At 46.2% G+C, this 27,195-nt stretch overlaps 1 protein-coding gene across 3 annotated transcripts; it reads left to right on the top strand.

Moving 5' to 3' along the window:
• The first annotated feature begins 218 nt into the window (after positions 1-218).
• On the top strand, positions 219-27,195 carry LOC139469612 (noggin-2-like). 3 transcript variants are annotated; one of them, XM_071251827.1, is made up of 2 exons: positions 219-628; positions 25,441-27,195. In XM_071251827.1, the coding sequence occupies exon 2, from the start codon at positions 25,450-25,452 to the stop codon at positions 26,230-26,232; it is 783 nt and encodes a 260-aa protein (XP_071107928.1). In that variant the 5' UTR covers positions 219-628; positions 25,441-25,449; the 3' UTR covers positions 26,233-27,195. The 3 variants fall into 3 exon arrangements, with proteins under 3 accessions (XP_071107928.1, XP_071107929.1, XP_071107927.1); XM_071251828.1 differs by lacking the exon at positions 219-628 and adding an exon at positions 23,537-23,996; XM_071251826.1 differs by lacking the exon at positions 219-628 and adding an exon at positions 23,537-24,000.

Below are 27,195 nucleotides of genomic sequence, written 5' to 3'. Positions count from 1 at the left end.
GCATCTGATCTCAAGAGGCTCCAGAATGATGTCTTCTCATCATGCCTCAAAGATCTTATCAAGTCTGTAACGTGTTCCTAGTCTTTGTCGCAGTGTCGGGTTTATCTCCCTTTCTCCCCAGAGTCTCAAATATGTCGTAAGAGTCAATGTAGATAACCAACTATTGTCCTTTGTTGTAAAAGCAAGAGCAGCGATTCCCCAACTTCAGGAGCGATTAGGATACGTCTCCACCTCGAGCCGTAACGGGGGGAAGTTTGGTTCCAGTGCCCGAGGGGTGGTCCCGCCACCACACACGGCACCATTGTCTACGACTCTCGTCTCAGAAACACCAACCTCGCCACTACTGATCTCCAGTCGGTCAGCTTCCCGCCAAATCTGCCTCCGAGCAGACGACCTGCTTACCTCGAGCGTGGTACGTGCCGTGGTTCAAGTAGAGATAGAAAGAACAGTTTGGATGTCGCCAGCAGCAGCAACAGCGGCCACAATCGCGGATAAACGGTCCAGTGTTAGCGATCTCGCCATCAGCTTGTAGCAGATTCATGGGGAATATAAAGTCCACACCAGCGCAACACTGCGAGAACGCTGTTCACCTACCGACGAGGACCGCCGTCTAGGACACTCCGCTCAGGTAAGACATGATAATTAGTCCTTCAGGTGATATTTGACAACATATTTAAGATTTAAATAGATTTAAGTCTTATTTAATGTTATATATTAACTAACACTGACAGTTATACATTACTCTATGAAATTTACGTATAAGAAAAAGTGTATATATATATATATATATATATATATATATATATATATATATATATATATATATATATATATATATATATATATATATATTCCTCGAAAATTATTTGATGGCAAAATACCAAGAATGTCACTGCCCCAAATGGATCGTAATATCAAAGTAAGAAGGATTTTCACAAGGTGTACATAATATTGTTATCTTAATGAGTTAGCAAACAGACGAGCCCACATTGGTGATACACGGGTATTTATTTGAGTCTTACTTTATATACATATTTGAAAATACAATCCATACTACATATTATTTTGTGATACTTTCCTATGGAATTACGCGAGACTATTATGAGTAAAGTTATGTAAAATATAAAACCGGTTTTAGCTAAGAACATTTGCAGATTATCTCTGAATATTAAACAAATAACGTTCTAAAAGTGACAAACTGTGCATTGATGGGTCCATGTACAATGCATGTTGTAAACCGTTAAAACGTAGATGGTAAATAATTGGACTTCACGTTAAAACATGCACTTGGTCCTCTCAACACTGTCACTGCACGGAGCCTGAGGATTGTGGATGTAACTTATGAGCGCAAGGCTGTGTTGACGACAGCTGGGAACTCCGCGACTCGCCGCCCGCGACAGATAGCAGCGACATCTACACCACATGCACCACTAATTACACTACGTATTGTCTTGACACACTCCCGAGTCGTCTGCTTGAACTTGCAGGATTATCAGACGTGTCGCTTTGATATAGCACGTGCGCCTGGCGTTCTTGTTATTGAAAATCTGGGTCAGTTGATAGAAATATTTTCCTTTTGCAGAATGTGTTTATTTGATTTGAGGTCGCATGCTGATGAAACGACTGGATTGTTTAAGTGGATTATTTTTCACGAGCGCTATTTTCAAGGCGTCGAAATTGAAACACATGACAAGGGAATGTTTCACTGTGTTACTGTGTGGAAGTATTTACTGCTTTTTGTTTGCTGTGTCTCAATGCATTAATTCTGACATGGAACTGCATTTAAAGCAGACGAATCTGCGCATACACACACGTACTTCCTGTGTTTGTGATCACCTTGAAAATGCGCGGAACTGTTTACAATCACGCAATGAACCAATCGTCATTCCCCATTATTCAAGTCTTTCTGCACAATCACCTCACGTAGTCCTCTCACACAATCCCCTCACACAATCCCCTCACAGTCACCTCACACAAACCATCCTCTCACAATCCCCTCACACAATCCCCTCACGCAATCCTCACACACAGTCAACTCACACAACCCCCTCAAACCACCCTCTCACACAATACCCTCACACAATCCTCTCACACATTCCCCTCACACAATCCTCACGCAATCCCCTCGCACAACCCTCTCACTCAATCCTCTCACACAATCCTCACACGCAATCCCCTCACGCAATCCCCTCGCGCAACCCCCTCGCACAATCCCCTCACACAATCCCCTCACGCAATCCCCTCACTCAATCCCCTCACACAATCCCCCCACACAATCCACTCACACAGTCCTCACACGCAATCCCCTCACGCAATCCCCTCGCACAACCCTCTCGCACAATCCCCTCGCACAATCCCCTCACACATTCCCCTCACACAGTCCTCACACGCAATCCCTTCACGCAATCCACTCGCACAACCCGTTCGCACAATCCCCTCACACATTCCCCTCACACAGTCCTCACACGCAATCCCTTCACGCAATCCCCTCGCACAACCCTCTCGCACTATCCCCTCACACAATCCCCTCTCTCAGTCCCCCAACACAATCTCCACAGTGTCTGTCTGTCTGTGTATGTGGATATCTGTGTGCGTGTGTGCGTGCGTGCCTGCGTGCGTGCCTGCGTGCGTGCGTGCGTGCGTGCGTGCGTGCGTGCGTGTGTCCTTTTACTAAGCATTGGGCTTACACGGCCGTCGTCTCCCCAGTTGTTTCATATATTCAAACCAGACAATGGCATGCCGATCAGTTCATGTTGTCAAAATGCTGGGATATTTGGTTGAAGTGGCACTTCAATACATGCAACTTATTCCCCGAAAGAACCCAAACAATTGCTCTTTACCAAAATACATTATTTATCTGAAATACGAGCATGTACATATTTCTTGGTACAAACTAATTTCAAAGGATTGGGATTCATAACACCGTCTCACCCCACGGAGAAGTTCTGTGTTGTACCAGGGTAGTTAAAAACTACGGGTTGTGTTGTGATGGGGAAAGTCACAAGCTCGGGGTATTCATGTAACGGGGGGAGTGTTGTAACAGGGACAATGTTGTACCCAGGGTAGCTGTATACCAGGGATAGTGCTGTAACCAGGAGTAGCTATATACCAGGGGTCGTATTGTACCCAGAGTAACTGTATACCAAGAGTAGTATTGTACCAAGGGTAGCTGTATACCAGGGATAGTGCTGTAACCAGGGGTAGCTATGTACCGGGGGTCGTATTGTACCCAGGGCAGCTATGTACCAGGAGTAGTATTGTACCCAGGGTAGCTATGTACCAGGAGTAGTATTGTACCCAGGGTAGCTATGTACCAGGAGTAGTATTGTACCCAGGGTAGCTATGTACCAGGGGTAGTATTGTACCCAGGGTAGCTATGTACCAGGAGTAGTATTGTACCCAGAGTAACTGTATACCAGGAGAAGTATTGTACCCAGGGAAGCTATGTACCAGGAGTAGTATTGTACCCAGGGAAGCTATATACCAGGAGTAGTGTTGTACCCGGGGAAGCTATATACCAGGAGTAGTGTTGTACCCAGGGTAGCTGTATACCAGGAGTAGTATTGTACCCAGGGTAGCTAAGTAACAAGAGTAGTATTGTACCCAGGGAAGCTATGTACCCGGAGTAGTATTGTACCCAGGGTAGCTATGTACCAGGAGTAGTATTGTACCCAGGGAAGCTATGTACCAGGAGTAGTATTGTACCCAGGGCAGCTATGTACCAGGAGTAGTATTGTACCCAGGGTAGCTATGTACCAGGGGTATTATTGTATCCAGGGTAGCTATGTACCCAGAGTAGTATTTTACCCAGGGTAGCTATGTACCAGGAGTAGTATTTTACCCAGGGTAGCTATGTACCAGGGGTATTATTGTATCCAGGGTAGCTATGTACCAGGACTATTATTGTATCCAGGGTAGCTATGTACTAGGAGTAGTGTTGCAACAGGAACAATGTTGTTCCAATGTCGGCTCTGTACCCGGGGAAGTACTGTACCACAGATGGTATTTTCTACCAAACACGTAAACTACCATTCCCTGTAGCACCCCAGACCACTTCCGCCTCAGCATTTATATATATTATCATCATCCTGGTAAAAAACAATATCACTGGAGCATATCACCCATGTCTGGTCCAGACCGGCTCTCCAGGTCAGGTATGGCTACTGCGTATATCGGTCTCTCTGTCAACTATGGCTACTGCGTATATCGGTCTCGCTGGTCAAGTATGGCTACTGCGTATATCGGTCTCCTTGGTCAAGTATGGCTACTGCGTATATCGGTCTCCTTGGTCAAGTATGGCTACTGCGTATATCATTCTCCCTGGTCAAGTATGGCTACTGCATATATCGGTCTCCCTGGTCAAGTATGGCTACTGCGTAAATCGGTCTCCCTGGTCAAGTATGGCTACTGCGTAAATCTGTCTCCCTTGTCAAGTTCGGCTACTGCGTATATCGGTCTCTCTGTCAACTATGGCTACTGCATATATCGGTCTCTCTGTCAACTATGGCTACTGCGTATATCGTTCTCCCTGGTCAAGTATAGCTACTGCGTATATCGGTCTCCTTGGTCAAATACGGTTACTACGTATATCGGTCTCCCTGGTCAAGTATGGCTACTCCGTATATCGGTCTCCCTGGTCAAGTATGGCTACTCCGTATATCGGTCTCACTGGTCAAGTAAGACTACTGCGTATATCGGTCTCCCTGATCAAGTATGGCTACTGCGTATATCGGTCTCGCTGGTCAAGTATGGCTACTGCGTATATCGGTCTCCCTGGTCAAGTATGGCTACTGCGTATATCGGTCTCCCTGGTCAAGTACAGCTACTGCGTATATCGGTCTCTCTGTCAAGTATGGCTACTGCGTATATCGGTCTCCCTGGTCAAGTATGGCTACTGCGTATATCGGTCTCGCTGGTCAAGTATGGCGACTGCGTATATCGGTCTCCCTGGTCAAGTATGGCTACTCTGTATATCGGTCTCGCTGGTCAAGTATGGCTACTGCATATATCGGTCTCCCTGATCAAGTATGGCTAATGCGTATATCGGTCTCCCTGATCAAGTATGGCTACTGCGTATATCATTCCGTCTGGTCAAGTATGGCTACTGCATATATCGGTCTCCCTGATCAAGTATGGCTAATGCGTATATCGGTCTCCCTGATCAAGTATGGCTACTGCGTATATCATTCCGTCTGGTCAAGTATGGCTACTACATATATCGGTCTCGCTGGTCAAGTATTGCTACTCCGTATATCGGTCTCCCTGATCAAGTATGGCTACTCCGTATATCGGTCTCCCTGATCAAGTATGGCGACTCCGTATATCGGTCTCCCTGATCAAGTATGGCTACTGCGTATATCATTCCGTCTGGTCAAGTATGGCTACTGCATATATCGGTCTCCTTGGTCAAGTATGGCTACTCCGTATATCATTCCGTCTGGTTAAGTATGGCTACTGCGTATATCATTCCGTCTGGTCAAGTATGGCTACTGCGTATATTGGTCTCTCTGGTCAAGTATGGCTACTCCGTATATCATTCCGTCTGGTCAAGTATGGCTACTGCGTATATTGGTCTCCCTGATCAAGTATGGCTACTGCGTATATCATTCCGTCTGGTCAATGTGGCTACTCCGTATATCGGTCTCGCTGGTCAAGTATGGCGACTCTGTATATCGGTCTGGCTGGTCAAGTATGGCTACTGCGTATATCATTCCGTCTGGTCAAGTATGGCTACTGCGTATATCGGTCTCCTTGGTCAAGTATGGCTACTGCGTATATCATTCCGTCTGGTCAAGTATGGCTACTGCGTATATCATTCCGTCTGGTCAAGTATGGCTACTGCGTATATCGGTCTCTCTGGTCAAGTATGGCTACTGCGTATATCATTCCGTCTGGTCAAGTATGGCTACTGCGTATATTGGTCTCCCTGATCAAGTATGGCTACTGCGTATATCATTCCATCTGGTCAAGTATGGCTACTGCGTATATTGGTCTCCCTGGTCAAGTATGGCTACTCCGTATATCGGTCTCCCTGATCAAGTATGGCGACTCCGTATATCATTCCGTCTGGTCAAGTATGGCTACTCCGTATATCGGTCTCGCTGGTCAAGTATGGCGACTCCGTATATCCGTCTGGCTGGTCAAGTATGGCGACTCCGTATATCGGTCTCCCTGATCAAGTATGGCTACTGCGTATATCATTCCGTCTGGTCAAGTATGGCTACTGCGTATATCGGTCTCCCTGATCAAGTACGGCTACTCCGTATATCATTCCGTCTGGTCAAGTATGGCTACTGCGTATATCATTCCGTCTGGTCAAGTATGGCTACTCCGTATATCATTCCGTCTGGTCAAGTATGGCTACTGCGTATATCATTCCGTCTGGTCAAGTATGGCTACTGCGTATATCATTCCGTCTGGTCAAGTATGGCTACTGCGTATATCGGTCTCTCTGGTCAAGTGTGGCTACTGCATATATCATTCCGTCTGGTCAAGTATGGCTACTGCGTATATCGGTCTCTCTGGTCAAGTATGGCTACTGCGTATATCGGTCTCTCTGGTCAAGTATGGCTACTGCGTATATAGATCTCTCTGGTCAAGTATATATAACGCCCACGTGTCTGAATGTTGCACGGAGACGACTCTTTTATGACGCCGGCGAGAGGGTTCCGAATAATCTGACAAAGCCCTGTGGATCTGCCTCGTCCAATATGGCGGCCGCAAAGACTGGTGTTCCAAATCCAGAATGTACTGAGTCTACATCCTCTACATACACTTGAACATATCTGAGAGAAGTCTTGTTCACATTTTCACCATTGGCCTTGTTTTCGTTATCTCCATATAAACATATTATTGATTGACGATAAAGGTTTAAAATCACTCACCAAATGTGGTTCATAAGTACTGCGTAATGAATCAACACCTGAATATGTCAGATGTTCAATTCAATATTTCAAACCGGACAATGACACCATCTTTTGTCAACAGGCTTGTAAGGTATCCACGATGTCAAAGTTCGTTGTATCAGGTTATCCGATTGTATCTAACTTTTTCACAGAACATGTTCTGATAATACCTGATAATAATGTTTCTTCTTTTTCTTTAGCGCATGATCCTTATCAAAGGATTGACTTCGTTTAGGGTCATCGGCAATAAAAAACATTCCCACAAAAACAGTTTTTTCAGAAGACAGAATATCAAGCCGCATTTGTTGACACAGCCAGTGGGATGCACTGAGGAAGGCAAGATCTCACCAATGAGATTGCTGCGATATCAGGAGGCCGATATGTGTAACTGGGTTTAAACCGGCCGCGTGAGCTGATAGGCGGGAACCCAAGCGAAACCGAGCGCAGAGCGAGGCCAACATGGCGTCCGACCAAGCACGTGACGCAGGAGGGAAACTATTACCCAACTAAACAAAACTATGTGTTTGGGAAATTCCCAGTGGTGAAGTCTGGTTCGCTATATCATCCCGTGAGTAAGGGGTTCTCCGCGCTGGTATATGTTAGCGCAGTAGGTTTCAATTACATAACAAGCTTCACTGAGAGATAGTGACATTCCTAATGAGCCTTGAGATGGTTTATCATGGGAACTGTTTCCGAAACCAATAAATGTGACAAACAGCCCTCTATTTTATGTCGTTAATTCGTCTCTTCTGAACCATCTGAAGCTACAAAACATATTTCGTTGTTTAGTTTTTCTTCCCATTGAGTATTGACAGTGCTCGCGTTGTGGTTTACCAGCTTTAGTTTTAACAGTATAAATGCAATTTAAGTCAGTCACCTGAGAATTATTGAGTTCATAATATGAGCATTTGGGCGCCAGCAGGGTTCATTATCACCCCGGCTGTAGTTTGGTGTATCTCCAGCGTTCAACCTGCTTGTAGGCTTCAGTGACAACACACTGAGGCCTATATGTTGTCAGTCGGGGCGGGTTAGATTATAGGCAGAGTCAGGTTCCGGAGACTCTAGTCATGCATGATACTTTATCAACATCACAACGAGCCATTATTCAATGTCGATCCTTAAAAAACAACTTCTTGAACCACGCCCAGTTTGGCATGGGTGCACTGCCTGTACCTATCTATGCATGTTTCCCCGGTGCTGCTCGGTATCAGACTGAGACATCACATGGCGGACGGTCGATCACAATCGCTCCTCACTGCGGCCAGGCAGGCAGTTCTTCTAAATCTGTATCACCTCATATCTTAAAGAACGACATATTGTCACAGTTGTCAGGCAGGTGTATCTAACACCGTAATGTTTATACCTGTAAAAGGTATTGTGTACCCGGTCCTCATCAGATTTGAAATGTGTTTTGTGGACGTCGTCATTACTTTAGAGATGCATTCATTATGCGTCCAAGGTTACAGTAGAGGTGCATTCATTAGGCGTTCAAGGTTACGTTGAGAAGCTTTCATTAGGCGTTCAAGTTTACGTCAGAGATGCATTCACTAGTCGTTCAAGGCTACTTTAGAGATGCATTCACTAGTCGTTCAAGGCTACTTTAGAGATGCATTAATTGAGCGTTCAAGTTTACGTCAGAGATGCATTAATTGAGCGTTCAAGGTTACGTCAGAGATGCATTCACTATTCGTTCAAGGCTACTTTAGAGATGCATTCATTGAGCGTTCAAGGTTACTTTAGATATGCATTCACTAGGCGTTCAAGTTTACGTTAGAGATATATTCACAAGGCGCCCAAGGTTACGGTTGAGCTATATTATCATTAGGCGTTCAAGGTTACGTTTGAGATGAATTCACAAGGCGTCCAAGGTTACGGTTGAGCTATATTATCATTAGGCGTTCAAGGTTACGTTTGAGATGAATTCACTAGGCGTCCAAGGTTACACTAGATATAGAGATGCATTCACCAGGCGTTCAAGGTTACGTTCGTGATGTATTCACAGGGCGCCATTCAATGTTGCGTTACAGATGTATTCACTGGTATTCTTACCGTTCAAGGTAAATTTTAAGGTGTTTTCTGTACTCTCCTGGTAAGGTGTCTTCCTGAAGATAATGTTAATATCAATAAAAATTCATGCTTCATCTGCCGGATCAGCGTAACGTACTATTCACCCATTCGGGATCTACGTCGTGTGCGGTACCCGCTATAGGCAGCGTTCAAGATCACCGTAACATACTATTCGCGCACTCGGGATCTACGTCTCGAGAAATACACGCTAGGCAGCGTTCAAGATCAGCGTAACGTTCTATTCATCCACTCGGGATCTACGTCGTGTCCCAGGCCGCGTTCAAGATCAGCGTAACATACTATTCATCCACTCGGGATCTACGTCGTGTCCCAGGCCGCGTTCAAGATCAGCGTAACACACTATTCATCCACTCGGGATCTACGTCGTGTCCCAGGCCGCGTTCAAGATCAGCGTAACGTTCTATTCATCCACTCGGGATCTACGTCGTGTGAAAGGCAGCCTTCAAGATCAGCGTAACGTTCTATTCATCCACTCGGGATCTACGTCGTGTGAAAGGCAGCGTTCAAGATCAGCGTAACATACTATTTACCCACTCGGGATCTACGTCGTGTCCCAGGCCGCGTTCAAGATCAGCGTAACGTTCTATTCATCCACTCGGGATCTACATCGTGTGAAAGGCAGCGTTCAAGATCAGCGTAACATACTATTTACCCACTCGGGATCTACGTCGTGTGTGGTACTCGTGAGGCAGCTTTCAAGATCAGCGTAACATACTATTTACCCACTCGGGATCTACATCGTGTGAAAGGCAGCGTTCAAGATCAGCGTAACATACTATTTACCCACTCGGGATCTATGTCGTGTGAAAGGCAGCGTTCAAGATCAGCGTAACATACTATTTATCCACTCGGGATCTACGTCGTGTGTGGTACTCGTGAGGCAGCGTTCAAGATCAGCGTAACATACTATTCATCCTCTCGGGATCTACGTCGTGTGGAAGGCAGCGTTCAAGATCAGCGTAACATACTATTTACCCACTCGGGATCTACGTTGTGTGAAAGGCAGCGTTCAAGATCAGCGTAACATACTATTTACCCACTCGGGATCTACATCGTGTGAAAGGCAGCGTTCAAGATCAGCGTAACATACTATTTATCCACTCGGGATCTACATCGTGTGAAAGGCAGCGTTCAAGATCAGCGTAACATACTATTTATCCACTCGGGATCTATGTCGTGTGAAAGGCAGCGTTCAAGATCAGCGTAACATACTATTTACCCACTCGGGATCTACATCGTGTGAAAGGCAGCGTTCAAGATCAGCGTAACATACTATTTATCCACTCGGGATCTACGTCGTGTGAAAGGCAGCGTTCAAGATCAGCGTAACATACTATTCATTCTCTCGGGATCTACGTCGTGTGAAAGGCAGCGTTCAAGATCAGCGTAACATACTATTTACCCACTCGGGATCTACATCGTGTGAAAGGCAGCGTTCAAGATCAGCGTAACATACTATTTACCCACTTGGGATCTACATCGTGTGAAAGGCAGCGTTCAAGATCAGCGTAACATACTATTTACCCACTCGGGATCTACATCGTGTGAAAGGCAGCGTTCAAGATCAGCGTAACATACTATTTATCCACTCGGGATCTATGTCGTGTGAAAGGCAGCGTTCAAGATCAGCGTAACATACTATTTATCCACTCGGGTTCTACGTCGTGTGAAAGGCAGCGTTCAAGATCAGCGTAACATACTATTTATCAACTCGGGATCTACGTCGTGTGAAAGGCAGCGTTCAAGATCAGCGTAACATACTATTTATCCACTCGGGATCTATGTCGTGTGAAAGGCAGCGTTCAAGATCAGCGTAACATACTATTTATCCACTCGGGATCTATATCGTGTGAAAGGCAGCGTTCAAGATCAGCGTAACATACTATTTATCCACTCGGGATCTATGTCGTGTGAAAGGCAGCGTTCAAGATCAGCGTAACATACTATTTATCCACTCGGGATCTATGTCGTGTGAAAGGCAGCGTTCAAGATCAGCGTAACATACTATTTACCCACTCGGGATCTACATCGTGTGAAAGGCAGCGTTCAAGATCAGCGTAACATACTATTTACCCACTCGGGATCTACATCGTGTGAAAGGCAGCGTTCAAGATCAGCGTAACATACTATTTACCCACTCGGGATCTACATCGTGTGAAAGGCAGCGTTCAAGATCAGCGTAACATACTATTTACCCACTCGGGATCTACGTCGTGTGAAAGGCAGCGTTCAAGATCAGCGTAACATACTATTTACCCACTCGGGATCTACATCGTGTGAAAGGCAGCGTTCAAGATCAGCGTAACATACTATTTACCCACTCGGGATCTATGTCGTGTGAAAGGCAGCGTTCAAGATCAGCGTAACATACTATTTACCCACTCGGGATCTACATCGTGTGAAAGGCAGCGTTCAAGATCAGCGTAACATACTATTTACCAACTCGGGATCTACATCGTGTGAAAGGCAGCGTTCAAGATCAGCGTAACATACTATTTACCCACTCGGGATCTACGTCGTATGTGGTAATCGTGAGGCAGCGTTCAAGATCAGCGTAACGTAATAATTCATCCACCAGGGATCTACGTTGTGTGCCAGGAAGCGTTCAAGATCAGTGAAACGTACTATTCATCCGCTCGGGATCTACGTCGCGTGCAGGACCCGCAAAAGGCGGCGTTCAAGATCAGCGTAACATACTATTTACCAATTTAGGGTCTATGTCGTGTGTGGTTCGCGCTAGGCAGCGTAACATACTTTTTACCCACTCGGGGCGAGCGTAGTATACGGCACTCAAGAGGCACCTGTGTATTATACGTACGATGCAGGGTATAGCAGTTGTGTTACGCCTTTACGGTAAGGCTTCATTCTGATTGTATTAGTGAGTATACGCTGTCCGGAAGCGACGTATGTATAAGTGCAAAAAGTATATCCGTACTCGCTTAGCTTCCTTGCAGAGTTTGCACTGAAATAACACGTGTAGTCTTCAATGCAGCTTGGATCCAGGTAACCCAATCTTTTACGTCTGATTTGCAACTCAGTTTTTGAAGCTAATGGATCGTATCCGTCATCTCGGTATCGGCACCACCGGGGAACAGCGTGGAGGTGGGGTGGGGGATGTTATCACCAGATTCAGCAACCAAAACATACAAAAAACTTAACCAAACAAACTTTTTTTTACAAATACGACTTTAGTGTGCGTTTGAATTACAGCCGAGGAATGCTCTCGCACAGCCGGCCACTTGCTTCTTGCGTCGTGACTTAGTGTAAAACAGAGCCTCAATGACAGCAGATACTATTTTCTTCACAACTTATTCCAGTGTAAACTCACCGAGCTAATCGCGTCGGTCATTCAACCCTTGTCTATCACTTCCAGATTGATATAGCTTTCTCTTTGCTTGGGAATAATCGTAAGCGTGATGGTCTCACGTGAGATGCGATACTATTTTCTTTTGGGAGGCTTCAGTCGTTCTCTGCAGCTGCCCGTGATGCAGGTTTTTATGTTGTTGAATTTAATAACTGTATGACTCGACCACAATAAGCGCCCTTATATTGTAAGCAAACAAACACAAACATTTGTTGTAGATTTATCACAATCCTCTTGTGTGTTCGAGTCGCATTGGACCACTGCGGCCGCCGCAAACCGTGTTCCTATCAAATCAGCTGATTTAAACATATTTTTATAAATAAATGAAATCTGGATTGGTAAACAAGCAGGATTGCTAATGTAAATATTGTTTCATGAAAACAATTTAAATAGCTGGAAAAATAAACTGCTTTATGTTAAACATAATTAAACGTACCGTGCATAAAATTAAATACTCATCCGGGTGCAAGGGGTAGTTTTCATTGTTTATCTTTCGAACCTTCAGCTCTTGCCAATAAAGTCGTGGACTGATTTAAGAATGTCTACGCTGGCTGAATAGCTCAGTAATTAGTTTCCATATAAAACTGTTCACTGTTTCTATTTCTAAGTTGATAATTACTATTGTATGGGGCTAGACCTGGAATAAGTTCATTTAGATACCAGGCGCAATACCGATATTCATTGTATTTTTTATAAATATATCTGAAATGCTGCCGCCTCTCTTTGATAGATTTGAAATCGGTGTCCTTACTGGTACAAAGAACTGCACCACAAATAATTCTTAGTGCACCCAAGGCGACATTTTCACGTTACAGTGACTGTTCGTCAATACAGTTGCCCCATATATGACAACGATAGTAAAAGAATCGGCAATATAGGACACGTATACATAATCTCCAACAGTTTCTAGATTAGCGCTATTTTAAATGCCTCGAACATTTGATCATGGAACTTCCCTTTTTAACAATATCATCGACATGAATTTTCCATGAACAATCGCTTTGAAGTGTAGCCCGAGTGTTGATAGAGTTCTACTTCTTGAATGAGACCACCGTCCACGTATATATATTCGTCCAGGTCTAAATCACCCTTGCTGATTTTTCTGCACACTTCGAAATTTTTGCCAAGTCACTAATGTATCGTCATCAAACATGCGTATTGTGCTCTGACGTACTTCGATAATACCATGACTGTAAACGATAAAGAAAACAAAAAATGTGGGTCAAGGGCAGATCCCTGACGTACTCCTGCTTGTACGTCTTAAATTCTGAGTTATGACCACTGACCACTACTTTCTGAACTATAAGGGGAGGTGGGGTAACCTAGTGGTTGAAGCGTTCGCATGTTTGATTCCCCACATGGGTACAATGTATCAAGCTCATTTTTGTTGTCCCCCGCCGTGATATTGCTGGAATAGTGTTAACAGCGGCGTAAAACCGTACTCACTCTCTCTGTGAATTATAACCATTGATCGTTACTTTCTGAACTATATCCATTCATCACTAGTTTCTGAATCACCTCGGATGCCGTTGGCATTGAGCTTATGAATATTTTATAGCATGCCATACCCTATCAAGGGCTCTACCATCAAATCAGTTTTTACTACATAACCGTAATATCCACACGTTATTTCCTAGCAGGACAAGGTGTTTTGACTTTGCAGGGTAAACATACAGATAATCATTGCAATGGTCAACAACTGTCGGTAGTACTTTTAGGTTTGCACGCGTAATGGCACTAGAGCATGGCTGTTATTTGCGTTTTCACGTTGACCTTCACCTTCAAATGACGCCCAGTTTGAGAAAGTCACTTTTGTAACCAAATCGTGTTGAACATCTTCGGTAAATGGACGAAACTGCATCCTTGGCCTCAAAGGTCAGCTATTTGCCCGAAAATACAGGAATGCTGAGAGAAGTTTGTTGCTCACCTATTTCAGTAAGAGAGGAGAATCCCCTCCACGTCTTGAGCAATCTAAGACAACACGCGTCTACTTAGAGTTACGAACTTTTCCAGGTCTCGCCATCTTTTTCTCAAATATGAACACCGACTTAGCAACAATAAATACGCATACATGTGTCAGGGCTTATAAGACGTGTCGTTTATTCCTCAACCAGGGAACACCTTGTGTTGTCCTCGGCTCTGATTGGCAAGAGTGGTACCCCTAATTGATGGCTTCCCGACATGCACCTTGCCCGTCGACGTGAGCACCTTGCGCATTATACTTGACACGGTCTACGAATAAGCCTGATGTTGTAAAATTCCACGCCTTGAAATTCCTTTCGTGCATCTAAACGTAAATTAGGAGAGGACCTATGTAATATATTTACACCGTTTGGTGGGATAATATTTGAATGACAGAGACTAATGGGAAGGGTGTCACGTTGGATCCTCTCACACGTCCTGTACAAATAAACGGGCATATAAATACAGACAAGACTTGTTGCTTGTCTCAGTCACTTGTTAGAATGTTAAAAATGCTGTTTGGTGTATGGTATTTGGCAGCGCGTGCTCTGGAATGTATCACATGTCTGTCATCACGTCCTGTACCATGTCACCTGTCTGTCATCACGTCCTGTACCGTGTCCCCTGTCTGTCATCACGTCATATACCACGTCATCTGTCTGTTATAACATCCTGTACCATGTCCCCTGTCTGTCATCACGTCCTCTACCATGTCACCTCTCCGTCATCGCGTCATATACCATGTCACCTGTCTGTCATCACGTTCTGGAATGTGTCACATGTCTGTCATCACGTCCTTTACCATGTCCCCTGTCTGTCATCACGTCCTCTACCGTGTCACCTCTCTGTCATCACGTCATATACCATGTCATCTGTCTGTTATAACATCCTGTAGCATGTTGCATGTCTGTCATCACGTCCTGTACCGTGTCACCTGTCTGGCATCACATCCTGTACCATGTCACCTGTCTGTCATCACGTCCTGGAATGTGTCACCTGTCTGTCATCACGTCCTGGAATGTGTTACCTTTCTGTCATCACGTCCTGTACCATGTTACCTGTCTGTCATCACGTCCTGTACCGTGTCACATGTCTGTCATCACATCCCGTAACGTGTCGCATGTCTGTCATCACATCCTGTCCCGCGTCACCTGTCTGTCATCACGTCCTGTACCGCGTCACCTGTCTGTCATCACATCATGTACCATGTCACCTGTCTGTCATCACGTCATGTACCATGTCACCTGTCTGTCATCACGTCATGTACCATGTCACATGTCTTTAATAACGTCCTGTACCGTGTCACCTTTCTGTCATCACGTCCTGTACCATGTCACCTGTCTGTCATCACGTCCTGTACCACGTCACCTGTTTGTCATCACATCCTGTACCGTGTCACATGTCTGTTATCACGTCCTGTACCATGTCACCTGTCTGTCATCACGTCCTGTACTATGTAACCTGTCTGTCATCACATCCTGTACCATGTCACTTGTCTGTCATCACGTCCTGTACCGCGTCACCTGTCTGTCATCACGTCCTGTACCATGTCACCTGTCTGTCATCACGTCCTGTACCATGTAACCTGTCTGTCATCACACCCTGTAACCTGTCACCTGTCTGTCATCACGTCCTGTACCATGTCACCTGTCTGTCATCACGTCCTGTACCACGTCACCTGTCTGTCATCACGTCCTGTACCACGTCACCTGTCTGTCATCACATCCTGTAACGTGTAACATGTCTGTCATCACGTCCTGTACCGCGTCACTTGTCTGTCATCACGTCCTGTACCGCGTCATCTGTCTGTCATTACGTCCTGTACCGCGTCAAATGTCTGTCATCACGTCCTGTACCATGTCACCTGTTTGTCATCACGTCATGTACCATGTCACCTGTTTGTCATCACGTCCTGTACCATGTCACCTGTCTGTAATAACGTCCTGTACCATGTCACCTGTCTGTCATCACGTCCTGCACCACGTCACCTGTTTGTCATCACATCCTGTTACGTGTAACATGTCTGTCATCACGTCCTGTACCATGTCACCTGTCTGTAATAACGTCCTGTACCATGTCACCTGTCTGTAATCACGTCCTGGAATGTGTCACCTGTGTGTCATCACGTCCTGTACTACGTCACCTGTTTGTCATCACATCCTGTAACGTGTCACCTGTCTGTCATCACATCCTGTACCATGTCACCTGTCTGTCATCACATCCTGTAACGTGTCACATGTCTGTCATCACGTCCTGTACCGCGTCACTTGTCTGTCATCACATCCTGTAACGTGTCACCTGTCTGTCATCACGTCCTGTACCGCGTCACCTGTTTGTCATCACGTCCTGTACCGCGTCATCTGTCTGTCATCATGCCCTGTACCGCGTCACATGTCTGTCATCACGTCCTGTACCATGTCACCTGTCTGTCATCTCATCCTGTACCATGTCACCTGTCTGTCATCACGTCCTGTACCATGTCACCTGTCTGTCATCATGTCCTGTACCGTGTCACCTGTTTGTCATCACATCCTGTACCATGTCACATATCTGTCATCACGTCCTGTACCGTGTCACTTGTCTGTCATCATGTCCTGGAGACACTAACACTGGCTTCATACATTCCACCCATGAGGGGTATCGAAAACGAATCTTCTGTGAGGAAGTAACGGTGAACCACAAGCCTACCCAACTGCCCCTAGTAACCAACGGTGCCTCGTACCAAACGGCCCCTAGTACCTAACGGTGCCTAGTACCCAAAGATGACTAGCACCCAAAAGTGCCTAGTATCAAACGCCCCTAGTACCCAACGGCCCCTAGTACCCAACAACCCCTAGTATCAAACGGCCCCTAGTACCCAACACTGCCTAGTACCCAACGTTGCCTAGTACCCAACGGCCCCTGGTACCAAACGGTCCCTAGTACCCAACGGTCTCTAGTACCCAACGGTCCCTAGTTCCCAACGGCCCCTAGTATTAAACGGTCCCTCGTATCAAACGGCCCCTAGTACCCAACGATGCCTAGTACCCAACGGTCTCTAGTGCCCAACGGCACCGAGTACCCAACGGTGCTTAGTACCCAACGGCCCCTAGTACCCAACGGTGCCTTGTACCAAACGGCTCCTAGTACCCAACGACCTCTAGTACCAAACGGCCCCTAGTACCCAACGGTCCCTAGTACCCAACGGCCCCTGGTATCAAACGGTCCCTAGTATCCAACTGTCCCTAGTACCCAACGGCCCCTAGTATCCATCGCCCCATAGTACCCAACGGTCTCTAGTACCCATCGTCGCCTAGTACCAAACGGTCCCTAGTACCCAACGGTGCTTAGTACCCAACGGTGCCTTGTACCCAACGGCCCGGATACCCGACGGCCGCTAGTACCTAACGGCCCCTAGTACCAAACGGCCCCCAGTACCCAACGGCCCCTTGTCCCCAACGGCCCCTAGTACCAAACGGTGCCTAGTACCAAACGGTGCCTTGTACCCAACGGCCCCTACTACCCAACGGCCCTTAGTACCCAACGGTGCCTTGTGCCCTACGGCCCCTAGTACCAAACGGTGCCTAGTACCCAAGGGCCCCTAGTACCAAACGGTGCCTAGTACCCAAGGGCCCCTAGTACCAAACGGTGCCTTGTACCAAACGGTGCCTAGTACCTAACGGCCCCTAGTGCCCATCGGCCCCTAGTACCAAACAATGCCTAGTACCCAAACGGTGCCTTGTACCCAACGGCCCCTAGTACCAAACGGTGCCTAGTACCCAAGGGCCCCTAGTACCAAACGGTGCCTTGTACCAAACGGTGCATAGTACCCAACGGTGCCTTGTACCCAACGGCCCGGATACCCGACGGCCGCTAGTACCTAACGGCCCCTAGTACCAAACGGCCCCCAGTACCCAACGGCCCCTTGTCCCCAACGGCCCTTAGTACCAAACGGTGCCGAGTACCCAACGGTGCCTAGTACCTAACGGCCCCTAGTGCCCATCGGCCCCTACTACCCAACGGTGCCTAGTACCTAACGGCCCCTAGTGCCCATCGGCCCCTAGTACCAAACAATGCCTAGTACCCAACGGTGCCTTGTACCCGACGGCCCCTACTACCCAACGGCCCCTAGTGACCAACGGTGCCTAGTACCCAGTAGCCCCTAGTACCAAACGGTGCCTAGTACCCAACGGCACCTAGTGCCCATCGTTCCCTACTACCCAACGGTGCCTTGTACCCAACGGCCCCTAGCACCCAACGGCGCCTAGTGCCCAACCATGCCTCGTGCCCAACTGTCCCTAGTACCCAACGGCCCCTAGTACAAAACGGACCCTTATACCAAACGGACCCTAGTACCAAATGGCCCCTAGTTGAAAAGAAATGACGGCAGGGGTAGTACCACTACAGCTGGTACGGCGTTCAGATGAATGAAGCTGATGGCGGTGACCCTCGCGGCTGCATGGTGGTTCTTCACACCGAGAGAGACAGCTATCGGGCTAAATACCCAGGAAGTATAGCTCCAATATGCTTCTACCTGACCTCCGTTACTTCCTCAATGGTTTGTTACGAAACAAACAGATGAAGGCAATATGTATCTAGAGTACGCTCTGCGGCTATCAGTCGTGATGCGATGTGCGTTGACAGCCTAGTCTGATTACGTCCACATTGAAATGTGGTGTTGATACTGACGTCGGCCTTAGCTTCAGATTGACTGAAAAACGGAGGTGTTTCCCTGAACGGCACCGTGAGGCTCACCCTGTGTTATACGGCCACAGTGTGACGTGGCTGCCCTTATCCCCATCCACAACCGTCGCTACAGACCGATCGTTTACACTTTCTGACAATCTTACTAATTTTATTGCAGTGATAAAATATTTTGTTTAATTCCTTTACTGACAACAGCCGTCCTTTAAAGATACAAGAAGTCTATATCTGCAGGAGCCACGAATTGTAGGAGGTAAATCTATCACCACTGTAAATGTGTGGAGTGTTATGTTCGCTTAACACGTCAGCGCCAGATAGGAGGCCGAGCAGGGGTGGGGGGTGGGGGGTGGGGAGCATGTCACACGCGCCACGGGGCACACAGGGCAATAGGGACGAGCTAGAGAACATTGGGCGTTATCTAAAACGAGGTCGCATCGCGTCATACATTAAATATAGTCACCAAAAGCTGCTTCATGTCAAAACAAAGGTTATATTGTTGTACTGTTTGTAGCGTCCTTGTGAGAGATACGATCAGTCAAGATGTTATGGTGGTAGTAATAACACTGGTGTAGTATATAAGAAGGGAATTCCATTGTGACGTTTTAAGTCACGTGGGTATCGTTCAATGGCTTCATCTTTGGTGGTGTCTTCCCTGGATAAAATACAGTGGGGTGAGACGGGGTGGCATTGTTTACGTTGTAGAGGGAGCTGCGCTGTTGTTATGTTGCTGATGTCGTGTCGACTAAGCCTTTGGAGACTCGGTCATCGACGTTGCCTCCGGAATCGCCAGTTGTATGAATGTACAGCATTAGTTACGATTGGCTGTGCGAACGTATTCAACGAAGCCTATGAGTATGTGTGTGTGGTGTGTATGTTTGTGTGTGTGTGTGTGGGGGGGGGGGGGGGGGGGGGTTGTTTACATTTAGTACCCAACTGACTATAAAAAAGTCCAGTTTACACCCTTGCCGAACCAGGTTGGAATTATGGAGTTACATTTTGGCTGGAGTCTATGCATAGTCCAACCAAAATCGCGTAACGAAATGAACATCCGGTTCGTAAACAACGTGGCGACAGCCGTGCAGATTTCGGTCGATTGCATGATTTGCAAAACATGTGTACAGTCAACTTAGAGTCAACAGATATTTTCTAATTTACTTATATTTTTAATCAAGGTGCTCATCTTACTTGATGCACTTCGCGAAGAAAGATCTTGATTATGGATCAAATCGTCTTCACTGGTCGACGCCATTTTGTTTGAAGCAAATGCAAGTGATATCAGAGGTGGAATCTGATAAGTTAATACGAGGGGCATAGAAAGGACATAACTTGTAATGGCGCACCCGTCGAACCTAGAAGTTCGGCAAGCGTGAAAACTGGACTTTCACAGTCAGTTTACTCCCTTGCCTCGGGAAGATGGATACATATACACTGGTGTAATCAGGAACAACCCTCCAGTCTCTTACTTAGAGCTGAAAAGGGAATGGGTAGAGCTGAGATTAGGCAGCTAGAGGTTGAGAAGGGGGGGTGAGTGGGGGTTGGAGGGGTGCTTACTTGTTAAGGGAGCTTATGTCGTTGTCTGTCTAGCGTCCGTCGTACACATCTCGGAAACCACTGGACCAATGAATCTGTTTCCGCTAAGATTCCAAAGAGCATCATACGACTCTTGCTCAGAAGTTGTGTGATCAAGGTTACAACATTCAAGGCATCCGGGAAGCTTTTAAAACGTTTGAGGTACACTTGTGGAGGACATTTCCAAATGTGACGCATCAGTACCAAAAATAATGATCCCTATTTTGACTGTTCGCGTGGGTTTTTTCAGGTGAACAACTGACTAGTCGTTGCATATGTTTATGACGGGTGCCACCGGTGGTGCAGGATACAATCACCTTGTGTCGACACTATTTGTAAGGATTCATGGACATAGATGGGAGGTACCTTTGTTTTTGGATTAGTAATGTCTGGTGGTATATGTTGTAATACCTGGGTATAAGCCATGATTTGTTTTTCTGTAACGCCGAACTTAGCAATATTCCAGCCATATGACGGCGGTCTGTAAAGAATCGCGTCTGGATAAGACAATCCAGGGATTGGCATCATGAGCATCGATCCACAAAATTGGGATACGAAGACGTGTATCAACCAAGTCAGCGAGCCTGACCACCTGATCCCGTTAGTTGCCTCTTACGACTAGCACAGTCGCCTTCTACGGCTTCATGGGTTGCTGAAGGCCTATTCTACCCCGGATATTCACCGGTCTAGCTCTTGTCCATAAAGGTTATTGCCCAAACCTCTGGTAATGTATATATGAAGATACAATGCAGTACCAACAGTTAATGTTCCGTTGCTACTACTGTGCGTCTGTCGACAAACTGAGGCAGACATGTCATATCAGCGGACGTCTTGCAGCACATCAGACACACAGACATGGCATGAATCACAGCGGGCAAATGGAACTGTTGCCGCCTTATCACTAATGCCACTACGTGCTCCACGGCGCATGACGTCTGCGCATCGTGACGTCACTCTCCGCATACTGGCGCCAGAATGGAACCAACTTATAATTACATGTAAATAATGTTGGACTATCATATGTATGTCTCCTCGTGTCGATGCGTTATCGGATCCTTCTCCTGGCTTGGTGTGAATGCAGCCCTCTGGGTGCTCAGCGATAAGTATGGCCCGTCGAGGCTCTACTTAAACCCTAACATTAGCCCTTTTTCTTTGTTTTTATTTAGGAATTCATACGCTCGTGCAAAACTATTCCAGGATCGCACTATGTGAAATCGGCTTCCATGCAGGGTCGGCGGTGTCTCTGAAATGCACCAATCTAAAAATGCCCCAACAAACTGATTAAGACACAACACTCTGTTTACAACAGCAAAATATTTACGACACAAAAAGTATTACTGTAGAAGAAATATATTACGGTACAAAAATGTATTACGTCACAAGACATGTATTCGGACACAAAAACGTACTACGACACAACAAATTGACACGACACACAAAGAATACAGTTCAACAAAATGATTACGACATACCAATTGGTTACGAAACAAATAATTACGACACAACATTGAATTACAACACAACAAATTCATCCCTACACAACAATTCAACAATTCAAGTATGTATAAGAGTGTATGTGAATGTGGGCTAGAGAGGAGCATGTGTGTATGTATAAGAGTGTATGTGAATGTGGCCTAGAGTGGAGCGAGCATGTGTGTATGTATAAGAGTGTATGTGAATGTGGGCTAGAGAGGAGCGAGCATGTGTGTATGTATACGAGTGTATGTGAATGTGGGCTAGTGAGGAGCGAGCATGTATGTATGTATACGAGTGTATGTGAATGTGGGCTAGAGAGGAGCGAGCATGTGTGTATGTATACGAGTGTATGTGAATGTGGGCTAGAGTGGAGCGAGCATGTGTGTATGTATACGAGTGTATGTGAATGTGGGCTAGAGAGGAGCGAGCATGTGTATATGTATACGAGTGTATGTGAATGTGGGCTAGAGAGGAGCGAGCATGTATGTATGTATACGAGTGTATGTGAATGTGGGCTAGAGAGGAGCGAGCATGTGTGTATGTATACGAGTGTATGTGAATGTGGGCTAGAGTGGAACGTGTCTCTGTGTGTATAAGAGCGTATGGGTGTATGCGACCGTGTGTATGTATAAGAGCGTATGTGTGTATGCGAGCGTGTGTATGTATAAGAGCGTATGGGTGTATGCGAGCGTGTGTATGTATAAGAGCGTATGGGTGTATGCGAGCGTGTGTATGTATAAGAGCGTATGGGTGTATGCGAGCATGTGTATGTATAAGAGCGTATGGGTGTATGCGAGCGTGTGTATGTATAAGAGCGTATGGGTGTATGCGAGCGTGTGTGTATAAGAGCGTATGAGTGTATGCGAGCGTGTGTATGTATAAGAGCGTATGAGTGTATAAGAGCGTGTGTGTGTATAAGAGCGTATGGGTGTATGCGAGCGTGTGTGTATGTATAAGAGCGTATGAGTGTATGCGAGCGTGTGTATGTATAAGAGCGTATGAGTGTATGCAAGCGTGTGTATGTATAAGAGCGTATGGGTGTATGCGAGCGTGTGTGTATAAGAGCGTATGGGTGTATGCGAGCGTGTGTATGTATAAGAGCGTATGAGTGTATGCGAGCGTGTGTATGTATAAGAGCGTATGGGTGTATGCGAGCGTGTGTGTATAAGAGTGTATGAGTGTATGCGAGCGTGTGTGTGTGTGTGTGTGTGTGTGTGTGTGTGTGTGTGTGTGTGTGTGTGGGTGGGTGTATGCGAGCGTGTATGTGGGGTTGTGAAGAGTGCTACAGCTGCTAATCTCGTCCACCTTGGGAACTGATTCAAATTGCAGAATGTGATGAAGAAGACACTTATTAACTCATCCTCCGTCTGCTAACGCCCTAACTGCAGCGTAACCTGGCTCCGTACGTCCGTCATTGCTCGGTGTAAACCAATTAACTGTCCCGTCATCACGCATCCGGGGTTGTCAATTGTTCAGTGTACGTGCCGACTGCACGTTCAGTTTGGCGCGACACCGTTCCCCAGGCTTGATGGAATGGTAATCGCTAACAGAATGCGCGCACGAGTCGTAAAAAGCATGAATGGGAGGATTATACACCGTGGGAGTTAGCGCACGTGTCACGTGACCAGGTTGTAGAACTACGTCACGGGGATAGCAGATCTCACAGCGAGAACACATCACTCACTCTCCGGCCAGGAGTAAAAACACGACATTTGGAGATCAATCATGCGCTGTTGCGTACCTACCACATTATGTGTCATTAGAATAATATAATTGAATGGTTGGAGCGGATGTGTGCAGTTACGGCAGTACCCCCGACAACTCGGCGAGGACAGTGAACCCGGCGAGAGTCTGGTCAGTGATCTCCAGAAGACCGGAGACAGCTGGTGACATGACAACATACCACGCAAAGTACTGACCCGTGAAACAAAAAACTTGCTGAGAGTGGCGTAGGTAAGGTTTTGTTGCGCGACAACCAAGTTTGTTTCGATGGTAGACTGTGATTTGATTAGTGGGATGTTTCATTGTCGACCATTAGCAGGACCTATAAATGTGTTAGGCTTATAGAATTCTCGCGTTCATTTGGGCAACTATTATAATCGTGTGCATGTGTGTTTATTCCTTATCAGCTGATAAATGGGGGTTAAATGTAGCCATGTTCCGTGTTCTCTGAATAGTCACATGTAGCCATGTTCTATGTTCTCTGAATAGTTAAATGTAGCCATGTTCTATGTTCTCTGGATAGTCACATGTACCAATGTTCCGTGTTCTCTGAATAGTCACATGTAGCAATGTTCTATGTTCTCTGAAAAGTTAAATGTAGCCATGTTCTATGTTCTCTGGATAGTCACATGTAGTAATGTTCTATGTCCTCTGAATAGTTAAATGTAGTAATGTTCTATGCTCTCTGAATAGTCACATGTAGCAATGTTCTGTGTCCTCTGAATAGTTAAATGTAGTAATGTTCTATGCTCTCTGAATAGTCACATGTAGCAATGTTCCGTGTTCTCTGAATAGTCACATGTAGTAATGTTCTATGCTCTCTGAATAGTCACATGTAGTAATGTTCTATGCTCTCTGAATAGTCACATGTAGCAATGTTCTGTGTTCTCTGAATAGTCACATGTAGTAATGTTCTATGTTCTCTGAATAGTTGTGATTAGTCAGACCAATAGCATTTCGCTGTTTCGGGTGTATTGGACGACACCCACCAATATGGAGACACGCAGGATGTCTAGTTGTGAGAGCATAACTCATGACACATAGAAACGCACGTGCTGTAACGTTATAGCAACTGAAATTGTATTACTTGTCTTTTTCAATGTCTTAGCAGCCCAAGTGCTGACATCAGTACATGTAGCCCATGTTTATGTGGAATTTGCTTCTCTAAGGAGCAGGTGCGTGATCCGACATTCATCTCTGGAGTCTGCCATGTGGCAACCATACCGTCTCCGACTCAGGCGTCACCCCGATGTTGGCTATGTGTGCACCACAACGAGCATATGCGTCTTCATACAAAGAAACACCGCTAATCAGTTAACCCGTCTAACGGACGATTGCCGTTGTAACAAACAGGTCACTGCATCAGTTATTCTTTCGAATGTTTTTGTTAATCCTGGCGATTTTACATGAAGCGGTTTTTTTTGCATTAATAGGGTGTCGTTGTCTATAACTGCATCTTAACATTCATGCATTTGTTTTACTTTAGGACGATTGCTGTTGCTGCGAGTTTGGGTTGTCCGCCAGACTGTCTGGTATTAACCTTGCCATGTCTCATGAAAAGCACGTTTCGAGGAATATCACCAAATCGTTAACACTGTTCAACCCATCCTCGCTGACTCTGATTCATGAAATAGTGTCATTGGCCTGTACTTGTATGTTTGTATGTTGCAGAGGCTCACGATGAGGATGAATGACGTCCTCCACAGTCTGATGTCCGTGGTCGTCGGCGTTCAGTTGCTGGGTGACGTTGTCGGCAACATGGCGCCGTTCATGAGAAGGGCGATCCAACCTTCATTGCCCGTAAACCCCGCTTCCCAAGGACTGATGTTGAAAATACCCACCCGTGATTCTGACCTTCTCAGACTCAAACCCAGGAAGAAGCATCTCAAGACACACAAACTCATGAAAAGACTCTCAGGGGATTTCAACAAAAACTACATGTCTGTCGAGAGACCGAGCATTGTTAATGAAATAATAGTGCAACAAGTGCAGGACGAGACGGTGGACGCCGTACAGAGCCTCGACATCGACCTGACCGACATCAACGGTTTGCAGCTTCAGTTGAATCAGACGGTGATCCAAGCGATGCAGTCTTGGCTGGTTCGCAGGGCCTCGTGCCCGGTCCATTACCGCTGGGAGGACCTTGGTAGCTTCTTCTGGCCACGCTGGATTAAGCGTGGGGAGTGTGTAGGGACCCCTTCCTGTTCCTGGCCCCCAGGGATGCACTGTATCCCCACTAAATCACGACGGATCAAGATTCTCAGGTGGCACTGTCGACCCTGGCGGGGAGGCAGAGGTCGAGGCAGACGACCCTCAAGGCATGGCGGGAACTCGGATGATGACTCCAATGACACGGAGACCTGGGTGCGACCCCACAGGGGCCGCCATGTTAAACTCGGGAAGCGATGCAAATGGGTGAAGGTGCCGTACCCAATCACAGATTCGTGCTATTGTGGATGCTGAGCAGGACTACCTTGACCTGACAAGGATACTGTGAATCGAGTGTATTGTGAGCAACGCCTCACGGACACCAGGTGGCGCTGATGTGGCATATGCATAACTGTTGTGCGACGTATGCGGACTTGGTATATAGAGGGCTTCGTGTTGTGTAACTGTGGAACGTGCTGGAACCATGGACCATCATGGTATGACACCTGAACATGCTGAGGGCGATGAAACTTGTTCCGGTTCCGCCGGAAGTTGACTGTATTACCGCCACATCGCGAGTGTGATACATATTAGTGTTGTATGACATGTACATATGTGTGTATAATATAGGTATAATGTGTTGTTGCATATTTTTACGTTTACACTGCTTACAACACAGCTATAATGTGTTTGACAAAGGGAGTTTCTCACCGACGTAGAATAATCTTAAGCCGACATGCCATCTATGACCACCGGAGATTGCCGAGAGTCAACGGAGTTCACAGAACCTTTGTTTCAGCACGTGTTGAACCTGCAGGTGTCCATGGTTACCGACGAATGTTGTAAAATGTAATATTGTAGCACCGTTGGTGTTATCCCTTTCCAGACAAAAATTGGATTAATGGAACCCTGAGATCAGATATTAGGTAGGTAGAACATTAATCAAATGATGTCTTGGTCGGTGTGTACCGATAGCTTTGAAGCCTTCGTGAGATAAAATATGAGATCTCTTGTGAACGCGTTATTTAAAGGGATGCTCTTGAAAGAGCAGTAACGATGTCGGGGCATGGACCAACATACACGCCCTAGTAGTGAAAATGTCGTGTCACCAGCGGAACGTCAGAGCACGGTGGTTATGCTAATGGTCTGGATATTCGGGGATGGCGCGTCGGTATCGTGTCGTCTGTAAATACCATGCTTTACACATAGGTACTGTACATAAAGTGTTATGTAAATATCAAACTTTGAACAGTTATTATAAAGTATTATTTGCATTTA

Source organism: Haliotis cracherodii, unplaced genomic scaffold (assembly GCF_022045235.1).
Source record: "Haliotis cracherodii isolate W230 unplaced genomic scaffold, xgHalCrac1.p SCAF_2, whole genome shotgun sequence".
Lineage (NCBI taxonomy): Eukaryota > Metazoa > Mollusca > Gastropoda > Lepetellida > Haliotidae > Haliotis > Haliotis cracherodii.
Note: the sequence above shows the minus strand (reverse complement) of the source record. Positions and strands in the feature narration are given on the sequence as shown.